A 19,476-nucleotide genomic window follows, 5' to 3' on the forward strand; every position below is an offset into this window, starting at 1 on the left:
CTTTACAAAGACTCCTGCATTTTGATAACTATTATAGACAACTGCTGCAATAAAAAAAACAGATAATACATTACTTTACAGTGGTCACCTGAAGCACTGGGTTTTTTTAAATGCACCTACAATGTACATCATGACTAATTACTGTTTACAGCCTGATTAAATTACCATTTATTGTGGAGGTGGATGCCTCGGAGGTGGGTGCATGGGTAGTATTATCTAAGAGTACCACTATGATAGGGAAGCTTCATCCATGTGCATACTTCTTAAGATAATTCTCTTCAACTGAAAATAACTACAAGGTACAGTAGGCAACAGAGAGTTATTAGCCATAAATTGACATTTGAAGAGTGAAGGCATTGACTAGATAGGGCACGTCATCACATAATTTTTTATACTGAGTTTAAAAAGAGGCCTCCAATACTGGGAATCTGTGGAAAGATTGAGCTCCAAATGGGCACTCTTGACTTTTTTTTTTTCCAGACTCAATTATTTGGTTTCATTTTGACCTGGGGATTGGAACATTAAATCTCACGCTCTTTCTGAAAGCTTTGTCCTCAAGCAGAAGCAATAAAGAATGTTACCATTAGCAAAAGTTGTTTTATGAGGATTTAGATACCAAATCAAAAAAATTGTAGCACAACATTGGGTTCAAGGTCTCAAGCAAGTAGTTCACAACAAAAAGAGATCTAATTGAAGCTCTTATCACAACCTTTAATCAAATCATCTCTCAAGCTCTTCTAGAGAACCTGATTTCATCAATGCCTAAGTGCTGTGTGGCTCTGCTCAAGTGAAAGGGCAGGCCAACCAAATACTAATCACTATTGAAATAAGACTTCACCCTTCTCCTAACATACACTCTACCCTTCTCAAATGAATTCAGTACTGACCAAACAAATGATTCTGGAAATAAAAAATATACATTTTATTAAAGACAAATGCAAGGTTTTTTGTACATTTAGTTAAATTAAGATACAGTGACTATCAATTATATTATGATCTAAGCCAGATACATTCTCTTTACAATGGTATACAATATGTGCACATTGCTCTATGAAAGCTTCTTTAAATTACTGCCTAAAGTCCAGAAAAAGCATGTTGCATAGCCTGACCACCAAATTATATGTAACAAACAAATAGTACAGGAATTATATTGTAAAAATTACATGTTGTGAATACCATCACTGGACCTTTGATTTTAAAGGAAATAATCTAAGTGGTCATTGTTCTATAAATTTATTTTTTCTAATTTGTTAACTGTATTTTGCAATGCAATTTAATTATTTGTGCAAAATACTATTTGTTTGTATAATAAATCTAAAATGTAATAAGTGGGTCCTTATACTATAATAAAATTAATTAGCCTCTTCAAGATAAATAATGCTAGTTCTGGTTAACTGTTGATTGTTAGTCTACATAGTATTTACTCTATTGAGTGCTAGTCAAATAATTCTCAACATATTACTACCAAACACCATATGTTGCATTGATGAACAAGTTAGGTTCTCAGTGACCTAGATAATTTAAGCTAATCAGTACCTGAATGATAAGTGTTGGAAATTCTAAAACTGTAGAGTTCTTCTGTGATTTATTCATCAACTAGTTAATTGTAGGATTTTTAATGTGTAATACTGTCAGAGATGTAGCATGTAGCCAGGGCATCCAGAGCACGTGCATGCTATGGAGCCCACCTCAAGTGTTCCACGGAGGAGGAAGGTCCATATGGGATTAAAGTAAAAAAGTAAAATCTATATCACTCCTGTAGTAGTAACCCTAATGCAGGGCCCTCTGTAGTAGTGCCCATATGTATTGCCCCCCATAGTTGTGCCCATATGCAATGCCCTCTGTAGCTGTGCCCATATGCAGTGCCCCTGTATGGGTGCCCATATGCAGTGCCCCCAGTAGTTGTGCCCCTTAAAGTAGTGTCCCTGTAGTTCTGCCCATTAAAGTAGTTCCCCTGTAGTCCTGCCCCTTAAAGTAGTGACCTTGTAGTTCTGCCCCTTATAGTAGTGCCCCCCTCTAGTACTTACCTGATCCATCATGGCCATCATCCAGGTTGTTGTTCCTGCTGCCGCACTGACTGGATCAAACCAGATCCAGCATGTGCGACCTCACAGACTCATCAGTGCGCGGGTGATGTCATGACATCTCCCGTGCACTTCATCACTGGGAACGCTGGCCTCTGAAGCAATCAGAGGTTTCCTTAGCCTCTGATCACTTCAGAGGCCAGTGTTCACAGTTGCAGTGGGGAAGCAATGGCCCCTGGTGGTTGTCAGCTTAGACAGCTGCTGGTTAGTCTATCCAGCAAGCCAGCAGGCACAGTGCATAGCACCTCTGGACATCTTCGGTGCCTGGAGCTTGTGCTCCACTGGAACCTCCCTCCCAACGCCCCTGAATACTGTATAGCAAATAATAAAGCATTTACATATAAAACTAGTTTTGATGGTTTTAGACTTATTTTTTATTGACATGTGAAATTGTTGAAAATAATTATATAGTAGTAAAGTTGATGTGTCAGTACACCTTAATGAAATGCTGCCGAGTTCAGGTAAAAGTATTAACTTGAGATAATTGGCAAGATTGTAGCATCTGCTTTGTCACAAGGGTAGGTCCCAATTAATTATGAAACTATGCACACAATTACCAAAACATATTCAAAGATGTAATTTTTTCTAATCTGTGTGAAATCAATTTGTAGATTTACTAATGGGCCTCTAGGGTGAGACTGTGTAACCTGTTTATTTAGAAACAACTAAAAATATATGTCTGATATATAGGAAAAATCCATAATATGGATGCAAATCCCCCTATAAACCAATACTGATGTACAGGATTTACAGTTTTAAAATCAGAAAACACTAACCTTATCGCAGTATATCTTACACATCTTTACTATTTGATGGTATTACAGATTTAAAATATTACCTACTCAAATTATGTCATGCACGATAAACAAAAAGGATCTATTAGAACTAAAGAAAGCCCAATGAAAAAAATATAGTCAGGCGATGGCAGGCACGTACAGTAGGTAAAGGGGGTGGGGCAAGTATATGGTACCCAGGCTCTTGCTTCTCTGTGGGCCCAGAATTCCAAGTGAGGCATTACCACTCTACCTTTAGCTCACACAGTGGTGCATTGTTTTACTGAAAGAAGCCAGATGATTTGGGGCCACACACCCCCAGCATCAGGGCCCATCATTGTGGCACTGATGGCAGGGGATTTTAATTGATTTTGATTTGCAAATCACAATATTCATAACATAGCATTTATCCAATGTCACTTGAACACTTACTGTTACTTTTCTGACAAAAATTTAGGACAAAGTTTCCTCAAGAAAATATCAACAGAGGAGTAAGAAATGTGCCAATACTACTACAATGCTTAGTAGCAAAGTACATTATGAGGGGTGGACATTCTCAGCTCCAAAATGTATGCCTTTGATGTTTACAGCTAGTATTATCCAGTCTACTAGGGGATCAAAAATAGAACAAAGATCAAAAGATAAAGAAGACAAAAATGTACACCTACTAAGAAGTCAAAATATTCAAGTTTCATCACAAAAATATAAAAAACAATTAAAACACAAAATAAATAACACACAACCTCTACCTAGCAGGCAGCATTTAAGATCTCATTAGCCTGCTCTATCGCTAAGTACTTCTTTCTATGATAGAATACATTCAGGGACATAGAGAGTGGTGCCGGGCCGGCATACTGTAATGGACATGGCCTTATTGTTGAGGCGTGGACACGTAACCTACAAAAAGTTATGACAAAATATTAATAGTGGTACCACAAAGCACTGTGCATCTCTCAGTCAGCTGCAATTCTAGGAGGTGGCACAATCAGTTGATCACTGACCCTCCCTTCCCCCACACAACAGGTGCAGGCAGAGGAGACTGCTGCTGAGCTCAGCGGCAGCAACCTACCTGGACCCACTGCAGACTACCTCACAGCAGCATGTGCTGGGTTGGGGACAGAGAAACTGCTGCTGGCAGGTAAGAGGGGTTGGGGGTGGTGACTCCAGGCTCCCACTGGGCCCCTTCAACAAGCTCATGGGAAATTAGTACCCACCCGTTTCTCAGTGCCCCTGGATACACCTGTTCCCAGGGAAGCAGTTCGTGGCTTAGGTACAAGGCTGGATTTCCCACATCATTTCTAACATGGGCCAGCACATCCCCCAATCCCACACTTGGGGTTTATGAGGTAAAAAACTACAACCACAATTTGGAGACATGCATATACCAGACCAAGTTATCTGATCATGCAGTGTCCACATCATCAGACCAAACTAACCTTTGTAGGCTGTTTTATTTATCATAGCAAGCTAAATTGTTGACAAAATAGCTCATATTTGTTTTTTTCTAGTGTAGGCCACTGTTTTCCTGCCCTTACCATAGCTACATGAGACCTGTATGTACCTGCTAGTGACATACAGTAGGCAAAATCTATAGCATCTGTCATGGCTACTGCACACTTACAGTAGACAGGTTTGTGGTCAACCCCAGCTGTTCTCAAAAATTTGTGTAGATGTGTAAATATGACTCCCAATGCCATGAATGCAGCATAAAACCTATCAGGCTCCAACAGCTTATTAATGACCCTCTGGAAGGTGACAGGGGTGCAGTGTAACATATATATATATATATATATATATATATAGTGATAGAAGCACTGGAGCAGTTTTTATTGGCCTCTATGTCTGTCACAGATTCCTGTCCTATGAGTTTTAAAATCCCCAGGAGAAGTATGTTTGGAAAAACAGACTAGAAATGTTGGCTTTAGTAAAAAGCCAGAATGGGTCCTGGGGGTGTGGATGTGAGGAGAGGTAGGGCTCCATCCACAGGCCACTCTGGGTGTTGGGCCTTTCAGCCTGGTAGCAGGCTTTATTAGGGCTTGCACCTGGAAATGGCTGTGATAAGCTAGGTTTAGTTGTGGCTGAGTGTCTCACACCTGGGAGAGTAGGCCCATAGGCTAGTTTGCTCTGAGACACTGTTTGATACAACCTGTAAGTACTGTGGATGTGAACTTATTTAGTCTCGTGATAGTGAGGGAATATACTGTCTAGTTAGAGCGCAGATGGGCTAGGATTTTGTTTGTGTTTTGTTTTATTTATGTCCTCGGTACAATAAAGACTGGCTCTAGCCAGCCTGTACAAGAACCCCAGAATTGTGTCATGTTTCTCTGGCTGCTGTGTGTGAAGCAGGGAGCCCATCTACCCAGGAGAGCGACCCCTATCCCGACTGTGTCACAAGTGGTGAAGAATGCGGGCATGCACACACTGAAATTGCAGCAAGGAAAAATTTGTCCTAAAAATGTAAAGGGACATGGCACAAAATTGTGGAATCCATGAAGGTGACATCAGCAGATGCTTAGAGAAGCCAGATTCAGCTTCCAACCTGCACCTAAAGATAACATGGAGGGCATTGTTAAGGCCTTGCTCCAAGCTATGGCAGCTCACCAGGAAACAAACAAACTTCAGCAGGAAGCTACCAGAGCTCAGCAGGAATCCACCATTGTGCAACTGTTGGCCTTGGAGACAGTCCAGAGGCAACAACAAGTCACTATTGAGGAAACCCGCCAGGCCATAAAAGAGGTAGTACAACACTTGGTAGCCTGGTCTAAAGATGCATCCACTGACCCTCCAATCCACACTCACTCCATAAGCACCTGTCATTTTTTACAGAAGATGACTTCAAGTGAGGATGTGGAGGCATATCTCACGGCATTTGATAGAACTGCAGAAAGGAAGAGTTGGCCCAAGGAACAGTGGGCAAGTCTTGTGGCACCATTCTTGTCTGGAGAACCACAAAAGGCCTACTATGATTTGTGCCTGGCTGATGCCAAGGACTATGCAAAGCTAAAATGGGAGATCCTAACTCGATTGGGAGTCACCTCATTTGTTCAGTTACAACGAGTCCACCGCTGGGAATTCCAAATGGAAAAGCCTCCACGCTCACAGATGCATAACCTCGTCCATCTAGCCACAAAATGGCTACAGCCTGAGATGCTAACAGGACCACAGATCATGGAAAGAGTCATGATGGACCGGTATCTGCGATCGCTACCTGCATCTCTGCACAAGTGGGTGAGTCATGCAGATCCTAGTCCACAGACCAGGTAGTCAAACTGGTGGAGAGGTACATGGCGGCTGAGGAGCTGTTGAGTCTGCCCCACCGAGCCCCGATGATGCATTAGTGAACTCCCATCGACACTGTTCCAGGGGAGAAGGGTGCTAGGTGATGGAATGCACTTAAGACTGAGGGTGTGGAACCTGGAGACAGGCCAGCCAGGCCAGGAAGGTTCATACCCCATAAAATACTAGATATTAATGTGATTCAGTGTTTCCAATGTGGTGGTTTTGGCCATATTGCGGCTAATTGCTCACTTACCTCTGAACCTATGCAATGTGATACTGCTCATGTCAACTGCAGGGGGTCTTTCTTTGCACAGCCAGCCTGTACTGCTGACCGGCAGGTTGAGACAGATAAGCACATGTGTGTACTCACTGCAGAAGGCAACCGAGTAGAGGCTCTGTTAGATTCTGGTAGCCTAGTTACACTTATGAAAGCTGAACTGGTGAACCCATGGAAGCATAAGGGTAAAACTGTTGTTGTTACCTGCATACATGGGGATACTCGGTTTTATATTACCACAAAAGTGAACATCGAGACACCATGTGGTTCCGCGATAGTCTCTGTGGGTTTGGTACATGGCTTAATGTATGATACAATATTGGAGAGAGACTTTTCTCACTTCTGGAAGTTGTGGGAAAGCCGATTTTGTACAGAGGTAAATCACCCTGACCTGTTTGTGAAGGTTACTGATGTAGTAGCAGAGGAAGTTTCTTCAGGGTCAGAGATGCTCCCATTTTCTAGTATGATTGGCGAACTAGAGAATGCGGAGCATAATGGTGGCTCGCCAAGTGATGTGCCTCCCACTGAGATGGGAAGTATAATTGAGCCAGTTGATTGTCTGCCTGATTTAGAGGTCAGAAGAGAGGTCTTTGCCGTGGAGCAGTTAAATGACCCTACTCTGGTAAAAGCCAGGGAGAATGAAATAAAATATTGTTATATTTTGTGTACCAAATGGATTTGCACTATGTTTTTTTGTTTCTTTAACTGACAGTCACACTGAAAGAAGCTTATGGTGTACGGCGAGAAAACTTGTAAAGCAAAGAACCATCAGCTTAGGAACAACTATTGGAGTTTCCATAAAGAACATTTGTAGGATTTATGCTTTTTGAAAGTAAGAGACTATTTTGTTTATCCACCATATCTGTTTATTGAACATTGACAGCAACTTATTGGAACTCTTGTTTATATTCTCATTATGTTTAAGGGAAAATAAGGAATCCCTTGAGTTTCCTATTGGCTGCAGTTGTTACACATATCTAGAAACTTTTTTGTACTTTTAATCGACCATATGGTCTTAAACTAGGGATGTGCAGGCTCGGATAGGTTCGAGTTTGCACGTTGAGTTCGGATTTTTCCCTCCAAAAAAACGGAACTCAGAAAGAGGCAAAACGTCATCTTACATGAACGAACATCATCATTCCTGGACAAAAGTCCAGGAATGATGATGTTCGTCCATGTAAGATGACGTTTTGTTTTTTTGGAGGAAAAAATCCGAACTCAACGTGCAAACTCGAACCTATATGAGCCTGCACATCCCTATCTTAAACATTGGAAAATGGGCAAAACATGATTGGTCAAATTGGTTAAATTCATTTGATTTAACCAATTTGTCTGGATGACCATCTTTGTCTGTTTTCCAGTGTTTGTGAGAAAATGGTAGATTGTCATTAGCTCCCATACATTACCAGATTTTTATTCCAACCAGCCAGATTGGACACATATCTGACAGATAATTGTATAGTGTATGCCCAGCATTAGGAATTAGCCAAAATGGAAATTAAAATGATTTTTAACTACAAAATCCAAATCCTAGTGGAATAAATTCTGAATTTTAGTTGAAATGGTTTTTAAATGACCTGCAAAATATATTTTTTTATTTGTTTTTAATATGTCCATTATTTTTCATCTGTCATTGATTTCATATTGTTTTATTTTCAGAAGAATACATTCAAAATATTGTTTTTGTATACAGTATATCATCATACTGTAGCTAAGAGTGTATGGATACCATTTCTGTTTATGATTGCCGACTCAAAACACTATGGTAATAGATTACTGAAGTTACAATTTCCTCCTGGACCTAATGCAGGATGCCACTTCCAATTTCTCTGTGTCTCTTGAAAATCTTTGTTTAAGTTAAAATATAGATGAAATAAATTATTATATGAGGGTAAGTCAAACATTTTCCGCACTCTGGCTGTAGAAATTATTTTAATTAACATTCAGAAAAGACAAATATATTATTTTTTGACATAATCTCCCTGCTTTTCATGACACTTTGTCCATCTTTCAACAAGCTTTCGTATTTCCTCATTAAAAAATGTTTTAGGCTGAGCTGCGAGCCACTGATGCACCACTTTCATGGATTTTTGTATAGGCAGAGCCATGTCTAATTTGCAAATGATTTGCAACATAATCCACTGTCACTCTACTATCTAACAGAATCAGTTCACGTGCATGCTCAATGTTTTCATCAATTGTGGATGTGGATGGGCGTCCGGCTCCTTCTTCATAGCTGACACTTGTGCAACTTTCTTTGTACTTCTCTATACATTCATACTTATTTCTTTACAACATTACTTCATACTGTGCACAAAGTCTTCAATAAATATCAGCACCAGACACACACTCAGACCACAAAACTCTAATCACTGCACACTGTTGTTCTTTCGTCTTGTACTGCAGTCACAAATAAACTGATGTAACACATTAAAACCTGCATAGCAGTGACTGGGGAGACAGTGACCTAGTAAAGAAAGTGTTGATAAGAGAGTGCAGCAAACATAAGTTTTAATATAACTGGAGTGCAGTTTTGACTCACCCTCGTGTCTGCCAAAAAATCTATGATATGTAAATATATTTCTGGCTTATATAGCATTTATTTTGGATATCACACTTCCAGTCAGGGGTGTTTCTATTAAGGAGGGGGCCTGTGTGCAGTCTACATCACAGGGCCTCTCCTCTCCATTCAGCAGCTGGCAGGACACTGCACTGTGTGCGGCCTGTGCCGGAGTTATAGACTCTGGGCACTAGAATGTACCCAGAGTCTATAGCGTGTGCACAGGTCACAGGGAAAATGGCAACGGCGGGCATTTTCCATGTACTGTGCATGTGCAAATGACGAGGCCATTTTCCAATCAGTTCTACAGCGCCGTACCCCCGCGCTGATGCTGGACTCCAGAGAGGTAAGTATATTAAGGGTGCAGGGTGTGCGGTGCATGGCCCTCCTGGACCCAGGGGCCCATGTGCCCCACACACTTTGCACCCATTATAGATACACCCCTGCTTCCAGTGCTCTTTAGGAAATTGATTGACTGGACATGAGTTATGTTTGTTTCTTTTTTTAATTTTTTATATTAATTTGGAATGTGTTTGAATTCTGTGTGAACATTATTTTCATTTGATTTATATTTAGGTTTTTATGTAATACATGTATAATAAGCTCATCCACCAAATTGGAAACCCTTGACTAGTATTGTCCTTTACTAGTATAAAAATGAAGGTCAGTTAGACACCAGTCCATTCTGCTTTGAAAAAGACAATTTAATGGTCTAAACGTGTCAGCGAGGAGATGTCTCTACTTTGAGGTCTATCTGGACATAGCTGCTAAAGCCAGTTTTATCTAGTCAGCCCAGACATTTCCTTCTATATCTCTGGTGTAACTGGCTTTATTGAAAGTGGTTTTACCATCTTACTCTGGTATGAGACAATTGCTGCTATTTGCGTATTGCTAATGTCATTATTTTTTGTAATCTATTTTATGTGTTCACTAAATATTGGGATTTATCTGCACTATATTGTATAGTTTGTCTTCCCTTTCTTTCTGGTATGTTATTAGTGGCAAAAGGGATAGTGTACTTTGTAAGGACCAGGGGTGTTTGGTAGCAAACCAGGACAGTTATGATAAAATGGGGGTTTTACCTGCTTGTTGAAAATGCTGTGTCTCTCTGAAGGATGGCAGCATGTCTGACCAAATATTAACATATGTGATGGCCTCTCTATTAAAGACTAGAAGGGAGTGTGGTTTGTCTGTCAATCTTGGAGGGGTAGGAGGAATCTGGGGTATTTAAGGCATGACATATAGTGGCCAGTGACTAGGGGCTGTTCTCTGTTAATAAGTGACAGTATTGTGAACATACTTCTCTGTGAAACTCATTGTTTTGTGGACATCCTGGAAACAAATAAACATGGTGGAGAAGACCAAAATCAGTGTGTGTGCTTCTACTATAAGACTACCTTATCACAATTACTTCTCAGTGGAAACAAGCTATACTTCCAATTACTGGTGGCTGATATCAGGATAACCATGTCTGGTATTCACATGTACTGTATATCATGCTTCTTGTAAGTATGCAATTCAGAAGGATGTGAAAACACTGATATATCTATACTATCTCTGAGCTGAGAATTGCAAAACTCCTTGTTAAGTTGCTAGGTGGTGTTTATTTTATTAATAAACTACACTACACTATTATTATTATTATTATTATTATTACTGTGATTGCTATATTTAGGGAAAGAACCATTGGGGAACACAAACTCCATATAAAAAAATGAATGTTAAGTTGATATTAATGAGGCAATACATTTTTAGGACTTTTCCATGAAACACAAGTTCAAATACCACCTGAAAAATCTAGACCTTTGTAGGTTCCGCGGTACCTCATGAAACTGTTGCTTTGGCTCAGCTTCTGCAATGGAAATAAGATGTGAATTTCTAGACCTGTATCCAAAAGTGTTTAATGATATGACATTTCCAGAACCAATTAAAGATATCCGCTCTATGGGAGGCATATTTTGAACAGTTGGGATCATCAAAATGGCCAGTATTAAAACAACTGCAAGACTATATGTATGCCTAATAATAGACATTTGAAAATAGTTAAAATATTTAAAGAGGAAATTCACATATGTTTGGAAGATGACTATGGAGATTTTCAGGTAAACAGTATGATCTGGTTATCACAGTGGCTATCCTTTGAGCTGAAGGGCCATGGCTTCGATTATAGGTTTCTGACAGGGCCATTTAGTTTTGTGAAGTTCATGGTCTGACAGACTTTCTGGAAGAGGTCAGAGATCAGTGGTAAGGGGTAAAAATTCTTTATTGTAGTCAGATTGAGTGCCTGATAACAATGTAAGGTTTTAGCAACATAAAATAACCTTCACCTGCAGGGAATCTAGCTCCTTTTTCCAAGTTCTCATGTTTATAGGCAGTCGTGCTCCTTGATTGAGTGGATATTTCTCACACCTTGGTGGCATGGCATAAGGTGGCAGGCTTTTTGGCCAGTTCTATTCTCTGTGTGCTGGTAGGATCTCTACTGGCTTTTTTTGTCAAAGACCATGTTGAAATTTGGAACTCATCAGGCAACCTTTCATGACTAGATGTAATTTCCTCAAATTGGAAAGTAGCACATATTGTGGCCAGTTTAATTACAGATAAGTGTCCTCGCGTGATTCACCAAAATTTTGAATGTGTGTAGCCATCTGATCTATAACTGTGTTGTGTGTACATAAAAATAAATAAACTACTGCAGGATGTGTTGGATATTCTGGATTACTCTAATTGAGATTAGCTTCAAGTGACTGGTTTTGACACATATAAGCATCTTTAAATTTGATTTTAAAAATTAAGTTAGTTCTATTTTGTGATCAGTAGAGATATAGGTATTTTCGGACATATTATAAGTTATGTTTTCCTTTGATCTTAGGTTCTATGTAAGGCTATAAGTCTGCCCCAAAAAGATTAATAGAATGTGAATTCCACTCAGGAGGGTAGTTCATCAGAATGTATATCTCTGAGGACATCCTGTAACTAGGAAATTCCATTAACTGTACAGGGATTTGTAAACAACCCCTTTCTTATATGTTTGCAAATTGATTAGGTGAGGATGCCTGGCTGACTCCTAGCAAAGAAGGGGATAAACAAAGAACCATCTACCAAAATGTGTATTTAGACTGCAAAAAGAGAAGAACCAAACCATATGTAATCTAACCCATCATACTTTCCAGCTATGTTCAATTTGCACTCATATGATAGCTTAAATAATGGTGATTAATGTGAACATACAGTACCATATTTCTTGTAGTTATTACACAGGGAACATTATGTACAATTATTTGTACTTAAGTTAAAATTATGTGTGCAGTGCTAGCATCAAACACACACATCGAAACAAAGAAGAGTATTGGTTCTAGTGCATTTGAGACACTAAATATATATATTCTTTAAAACCATCATCTTTATTGGTATGCATTAAAATTCCTTGGGAACCAAATACGTATGCGAATTATTAAAGTAAATGTTTCAAGTTATGCAAAAAGTAATGAAAAATTGTGAAATAAAAAATATTTATTAATTACAATTCTGTGACTGCTATTATTCTGTGTGTAGCCATGTAGCATGGACCAACAGTCCATTTATTTAAGTTCACTCATGTAGGTGTTTTTACTAGCATCAACCCTGATTTAATTAATTGGTCAATCAGCAGAGACTTGGTTATGACATTATGATGGGGGAAGCTGATAAAAGGTATGGGAGCAGGTTGCTCTATGTCAGACTGGGGGGATCAATTCTACATTGAGGACTGTACCTACATTTACTGTTATTCCTCCCGGCTAGAATAAGCTACATGTTGTATTCTGTGATTTGAATTTGTGACACATTTGCCTATAGAAACTGTAACCATTTTTCTTTATATATTTTCTGTAAATAAACATTGTACCACTTTTTCTAAATAAAGTATTCCTTTATTAGTCTCTTTCATATATGATCCAGAACCCAGTCTTTTATGAAGTTATTAGATCACTAAAGATATGCTATAGCTAATATATTATTTGTTGCTAGAAACAGTGGGAGACCAGCTTACTGCCTGGTAGACTGTCCCAACCCTGCTCAATTTTCATAGAGTGTTAGGGGACCTATTTAATTTCCATGGTAGCAGTACATAATGTAGCATTAAGGTCCAAAAGGTACAGATATAGAATATTTAATGTATTATATTCAACTCTGCTGTTGCTATATTCCAATGTGAGGATCTATGTGATCACAGTCCTGTTGCTAGTGTGATATGATTAAGGTGCATAAAATGATTTGCACTGACCATAGTTAGTGCAAAATCTGAGATACCTATTGTGTTACCTGACAGATATTAACACCACATTTTTTAAATTCACAATGGCTCTTGGCATATATGAAGCATGTTCACTAGGAGAAGGTGATGAACATCAAAACATTTAAATAAAAGGGTAATCCAAAAAGTAAAAGACCATTTGTGCATTTCCACAGTGCAGTTCATTCAACCACCCCAATTCATGGTTAGGCAGTCTCCATAACCAATTTTCAAAGTGCTCCATGAGTGATGTGTGCTTATGTTTGTTTTTGGAGATGTTGTGTATTGTTAAAATAAAACCTGTGATACAAAATCACAGTAACTGTGAACTGAGTAGTGTTATTTGATTCTTGACTGTGCAGAAAGTGAGACTTCAATAAATTTATTGTCAATGAAAGCAGGTGTATGGTGATGTGGTAGAGAGGTGTGAAATGTTAAATGATGCAAAACCAAATGTACATATTGAAGATCAATCACAATGCCCATCGCTTGTCATAGTCTAGGTTGGATGTTTTCAATCATCCACCCTATAATCCTTACCTTGCTCCAAATGATTTTCACCTTTTTACCAAGCTCAAAGAGTTCCCAGGTGGATAATGTTTTGGAAGTGATGATGAGTTGAATCTTGCAGTCAACAGCAGGTTACATGCACTGGAAGCAGTCAAGTAAAACAATGGATTTCTAAAGTTTGTGGACAGATACTGTATAATAAATGCTTAAATGAAGGAGGTGATTATGTGGAGAAATAGACTAATGTACTGTGCTTAAAAGATCAAAACAAATGAACAGTCAAAACAGTCTTTATTTTCTGGATTACCCTCAAATTTAGAGGAAGAATTGCCACCAATGCCAACTAGACTTGATACATGTTCCAGGCAGCAGAATCATTCTCAAGTGATTAAGTATTTAATTTCTCTTGTCAAATGGTTATAAGTTCCTCAAGTGAGCTCATCTTTAATGTAGTCCAGCAGTTCTATATGAAAGCCCTTCAGTTGTAAAGTATAATTCCATTTGATCTTTTCTCTGACTGCAATAGCATACTGGGAGACTAAGCAACCATGTTGTTTGATCTGGGACAGTCTTCTGGAGGCATCGGTGGTAAAACCTAGAGAGTTATAGATCAGCTTCAACAAGCTTCAATGTTAAAAACAAATCTCCTAGCTGTTTCCCATCAACTGATCATTCTGCATATGGAGTGGTGTGGCCCAGGCCAAAGCTTGGACAATCAACATGGGATGCCAAGTCCTATTTTGATGTACTCTATGGGATAGAAGATACTTGTAGTTCTATCTGCAGACATATTATTGTCATATGATTCTCAGGAATTCCCAGCACCCTTCAGAGAGGCCATCATAATTTCCATGAACAAACTCATAGCAGGTATTAGCCATAAGGACCATTTGGTTTATTGCTTTGATCATTACTGCTGATTACAAAAGTGCTGAATTTTTGTTTGAAGTTACTAGCATTGACAGTGCACTACCACCTATCATCTGTAGCTGGTATGGCAGCGGATCCACATAGATTGCATTCAAATTTTCATGCCCTTCAAAACTGAAAACATAAGGCACCATACAGTACATCTGAAAATAGAACGTATTTTATGTTTATCATTATGATATTAAAGTATTTTGTCTGCTGCCAAATACAGGAAATCAGAATGAAAAAAATCTAATATTCAATTTTGTTTCATAAAAAAACACAGATTGTTGGCAACTATTAAAAATTTGTAAAACAATTTGATGTATGTACATGTTTTGCAATATTTTACCTAAATATCTGCATTGTGGAAAACATTTCTATTTTTTTTAATTGAAAATTCATAATGAAAAGAAAGAGAACACATAGTTAATTTTAAAACATGTGCAATAAAATCCCAAATGTGGAATATATAGTTAATGTAATTCCATAATTTCTTAAACTCCCTAATACTATAGGGAACATTGTGCACCTTAATTGCACAATGTTTAGAGACTCACACAGTATAAATAAGATTCCATTCTCTGCTGTGTTCTTTGTCTATGTTGATCTAAAAGTGAGTTACTGTATGACCTTTTCACTAGCTTACAATCTGTTGTATAGCGTTACTATAACTAATCTATGGTTGTGATCATGTTGTATGCCTTAATTGTGTTGAAATATCAATGAGCACATAGGACACAAAATGATTGTGTTGTTTCTGTCATATATATTTTTCAGGTAAAGAAAAGCATGTTATCTTCAATTTTTATAAGACCTCTCACATGAAATACATTATATCAAATAGTCAATAACAATATTTACAAAAAAATATCTGTAATTTTTAACCATCAGTAAGATCATCATTGTGAGGGGAACTGATATCAAAGTGTTTTCGGTTAGCACTGTAGTATGTACCATGATATTATAAAATGCCTTTTGTTTTTGTTTCTCAAGCTTGGTCTTCATGGAATCTCAACAGTGCATCAGGGATAATTAGTAGAACTGTAAATATATTGTGTTAGTCAATTAACACACCTGTGCTCCAGCTAGATGATCTGGATAACATGCACTGTTATACAGTTCCATGAAGATCAGGTTTGATAAACACTGGTGTAGAGTGTTTGTTTCTACTAAGCATTATTAGATGGTTCAGATCTAACAACAGTCTATAAGATGTAAGTTTACTAATGGGTGATTTTCAAAGCCTTCAAAATGTATCTGGCTTAAACTGCTGGTTTAAGAAAGGTCATATAGTAAACTTACTCCTCAGTGTTTGACATTTGATCCCCTCATGCCATATAATCCAGTTTTTAATGTTTTATAAATTACATATTTATTCAAGCATATGTACTCATGATTATAGCGATACTTAATCATTAGTATTCAACAATACTTTTTAACATATCTGTGGGTATTAGCCATGCTTTAGGTATTAAATTTGTACTTTTACATTATTGTTATTATGTATCATATACAAAGTGGGAAAATGCTTAATAAATGCATTTTATGACTTCAAAACTTTAATTTTTTTATATAAATCATTAATGAAATAAGTGTTCAATGACTGAATCATTATAGCGATACTTAATCATTAGTATTCAACAATACTTTTTAACATATCTGTGGGTATTAGCCATGCTTTAGGTATCAAATTTGTACTGTGTATAATACATTACTGTATTTCAACTCTGTGATTTATAAAAAGTAAAACATTTTTTAAGACTCAGTTATATTTTACTCATTGCTAAATGCTTTTGACACAGGGCAAGGAGGATTTCAACATAATGTAACATATCTGGATGACAATATGTAATTCGGCAATATGAAGAGCAATTAATTTTGGCAAACAACCAAAATGATCTTTTACATTATTGTTATTATGTATCATATACAAAGTGGGGAAAATGCTTAATAAATGCCTTTTATGACTTCAAAACTTTATTTTTTTATATAAATCATTAATGAAATAAGTGTTCAATGACTGAACATGAAAAAATGTATACCCAATAAATGTAGGGCTTGATATGGTAGGTAAGATTAAATATGTATAAACATGTTTAATTAAATCTCAAATAATAAATATAAATGGAAACAAAATTGATAATGAAATCAATCAACATACATCATGTTACATTAATATATAAGACTCAGAAATACTGTAAAACAACCTCTTCAAAACAATATTAAGGTGCTAGAAGGTCCATTTATGAATAGCCAAGTAAGAGTGCTACTGTAGTTTATAAGAGCAGTTCTTTACCTATTCAGTCATGGTCCACCAGCACCTTGATTTTGTTTATGGCAGGTTTTTATAAAGTATTTATGAGTCTTATACATGATGCATGCAGTTTGATTAATTTTGTGTTCATTTTTTTTATTTATATATATATATATAAATATATATATATATATATGATTTGATGTTCATTTAAAAAGATGTATACATATTTAGTCATAATTGTTCCTGCATACTGTATGTAACCCTACATTTATTGAGTATATATTTAATATAGTGCCGATCCATCCTAATATATTGGTGTTGAATTTGGTGTTGAGATGGGATACACATGCCTTCATTTACAACTTGCAGCTTCTTTTTCACAGTATTAAGTCCCTAAACAATTTCTCTTTATTATCTTTCGTATTTCTAAACAAATATTTTTAACTATTGCTTGCAAGTGTTTTTCTTTGGAAGAGTGTTATTTAAAAAAAAAAAAAAAAAAAAATATATATATATATATATATATATAAAATATATCAGAGGTTACCCAGCATATCATAGTAGGAAGATATTCTGGATATAATGGTATGAGTACATGAGTTGTGCAATAACAAAATGAAGATTTATTCACAAACAATACCTAATGTACTGTATAATAGAACCAACCCTGACACAGTGACCATTAATATAGTAATTATAATATTTCTTTACAGAATACCCTGAATATGGCATGGAGAACCAGACTAATATTACAGAGTTCCACTTAATATCATTTTCTGCAAAATCGGATTATGCATTTATAATTATCAGTGTGTTCTTCTTCCTATATATATTTGGTTTACTCATTAATTCTATTATAATTACAGTGATATATATTGATAATCAGTTACAAACCCCAATGTACCTTTTTCTCTGTAACCTAGCCTTAGTAGATATCTGTTATACAACCACTACTGTGCCTAAACTGCTGCACATATTATTATCTGGAAATAACACAGTGTCCTTCATACAATGCTTCACCCAGATGTACTTTTATGTTCTGGTTAGTTCCACAGAGGATCTTCTAATATTCATTATGGCATATGACCGTTATGTTGCTATATGTGATCCTCTACACTATCACCGTATCTTAAGTAAAAAACACTGTCTCTTAATTGCAATTGCCAATTGGATATCAGGATGCTTAAATTCATTTGTGTTTACAGTTCCAGTGTCACACATGTCCTTCTGTCAGTCACATACTATACATCAGTTTTTCTGTGATCCTAAGGCTATGATTAACATCTCCTGTGCTGGCAGTGAATACATTTATATTATCATCTATCTGGAGGTATTGATATTTGGAGTTTTCCCAGTCATGTTCAGCTTGACATCTTATACAAAAATTATCAAGGTCATCTTGCAGATGAAATCTAAGGATGGAAGAAAGAAAGCCTTCTCTACGTGCTCATCCCACCTTACCATTGTCATTATTTACTATATGACAGGTATGTCTGTGTTCATGATGCCACCATCTGAAAATTCTAAAGTCCTAGAGCCGGTCTTTGCTGTACTGTACTCAGTTGTCACTCCCATGATAAACCCTATCATCTACAGTCTACGGAACAAAGATATGAAACGGGCTTTGCTGAGGATAAGACAAAATATTCAAATATAATGGAGAATTTGCAGAATCAATGACTCCAGGTGCAATTCCATATCCAGCTTAGGTATTTACTGTGGATTAAGAATGCTTGTGTGCTCTTCTACATAACTGCTGAGTGTATGCTTTTCTGGAGGCTTGTCATGTTTGTGTAACTTGCAAACTGTGTCTCAAAGGCAAGTGTATATAGTTTTATTTGTTTGTATTTGTAAACAGGTTTATTTGTCTTTGCTACTATTTTGGAGTATGAAAAATAATTACTTTTTAAAAGCAGTGGGTGCTACTAATTTTATTTTCCTGCAAGTAGGCCAATAAAAACAAGTTTTCTCTTTAAAAAAGAGCCACTGTTCCTTGTGTGTTTATGAGGTTCCTGCCCTATGTGTCACAATGTTGTAATATCACATTTTTATTTGACAAAGTGTTTTTTTTTTTTTACTTTTTTCCTTGTTACATAACCATGAACATAATCTCCATAAGCTATTCTACTTAATTACTTGGTATCTACACACAGTGGCATCACAAGGGGGGTGCAGGGAGTGCGTGCCGCACCCGGGTGTTATCAGCCAAGGGGTGACACCAAAGTGCAGACTCCCCCTCAGTGTCAGGAGCCGGGTGCTGCACTGAAGAATTACGTGCAGCACTCGGCTCCTGTCAGAGTAAGGGAACTAGCACTACAAGTACAGTGGTCCACAGGGGCAGCCCGCACCTCCCGGACCCCCTGCAAGACTTAAACCGGGGTTCAGGTGCATGACCCCGCCCCAATACATGAAGCCCCTTATCATGAGGCTATACCCCCTTTTTCCCGGCACACAGCTATGCCACTCGCACTGCTCAGGTTCACGCACCAGGTGCATCTAAAGGTAGGGGCACCACTCTCTACACAGTCCACTCATAACTGTATATTAGTTCTCT

At 37.4% G+C, this 19,476-nt stretch overlaps 1 protein-coding gene across 1 annotated transcript; it reads left to right on the forward strand.

The window, feature by feature from the left end:
• The first annotated feature begins 17,652 nt into the window (after positions 1-17,652).
• Positions 17,653-18,579, forward strand: LOC148534992 (olfactory receptor 1468-like). The gene has a single exon (XM_088464863.1). It carries the CDS (start codon positions 17,653-17,655, stop codon positions 18,577-18,579), a length of 927 nt encoding a protein of 308 aa, XP_088320989.1.
• Positions 18,580-19,476: the final 897 nt, after the last annotated feature.

The sequence above is a fragment of the Taudactylus pleione genome, unplaced genomic scaffold (genome assembly GCF_031769625.1).
Source record: "Taudactylus pleione unplaced genomic scaffold, aTauple2 ptg000061l, whole genome shotgun sequence".
In the NCBI taxonomy this organism is placed as follows: Eukaryota; Metazoa; Chordata; class Amphibia; order Anura; family Myobatrachidae; genus Taudactylus; species Taudactylus pleione.

Bases quoted from the DNA above. Each gene is read 5' to 3' on its own strand.
- LOC148534992 (XM_088464863.1), top strand. From the start codon at position 17,653: ATGGAGAACCAGACTAATATTACAGAGTTCCACTTAATATCATTTTCT.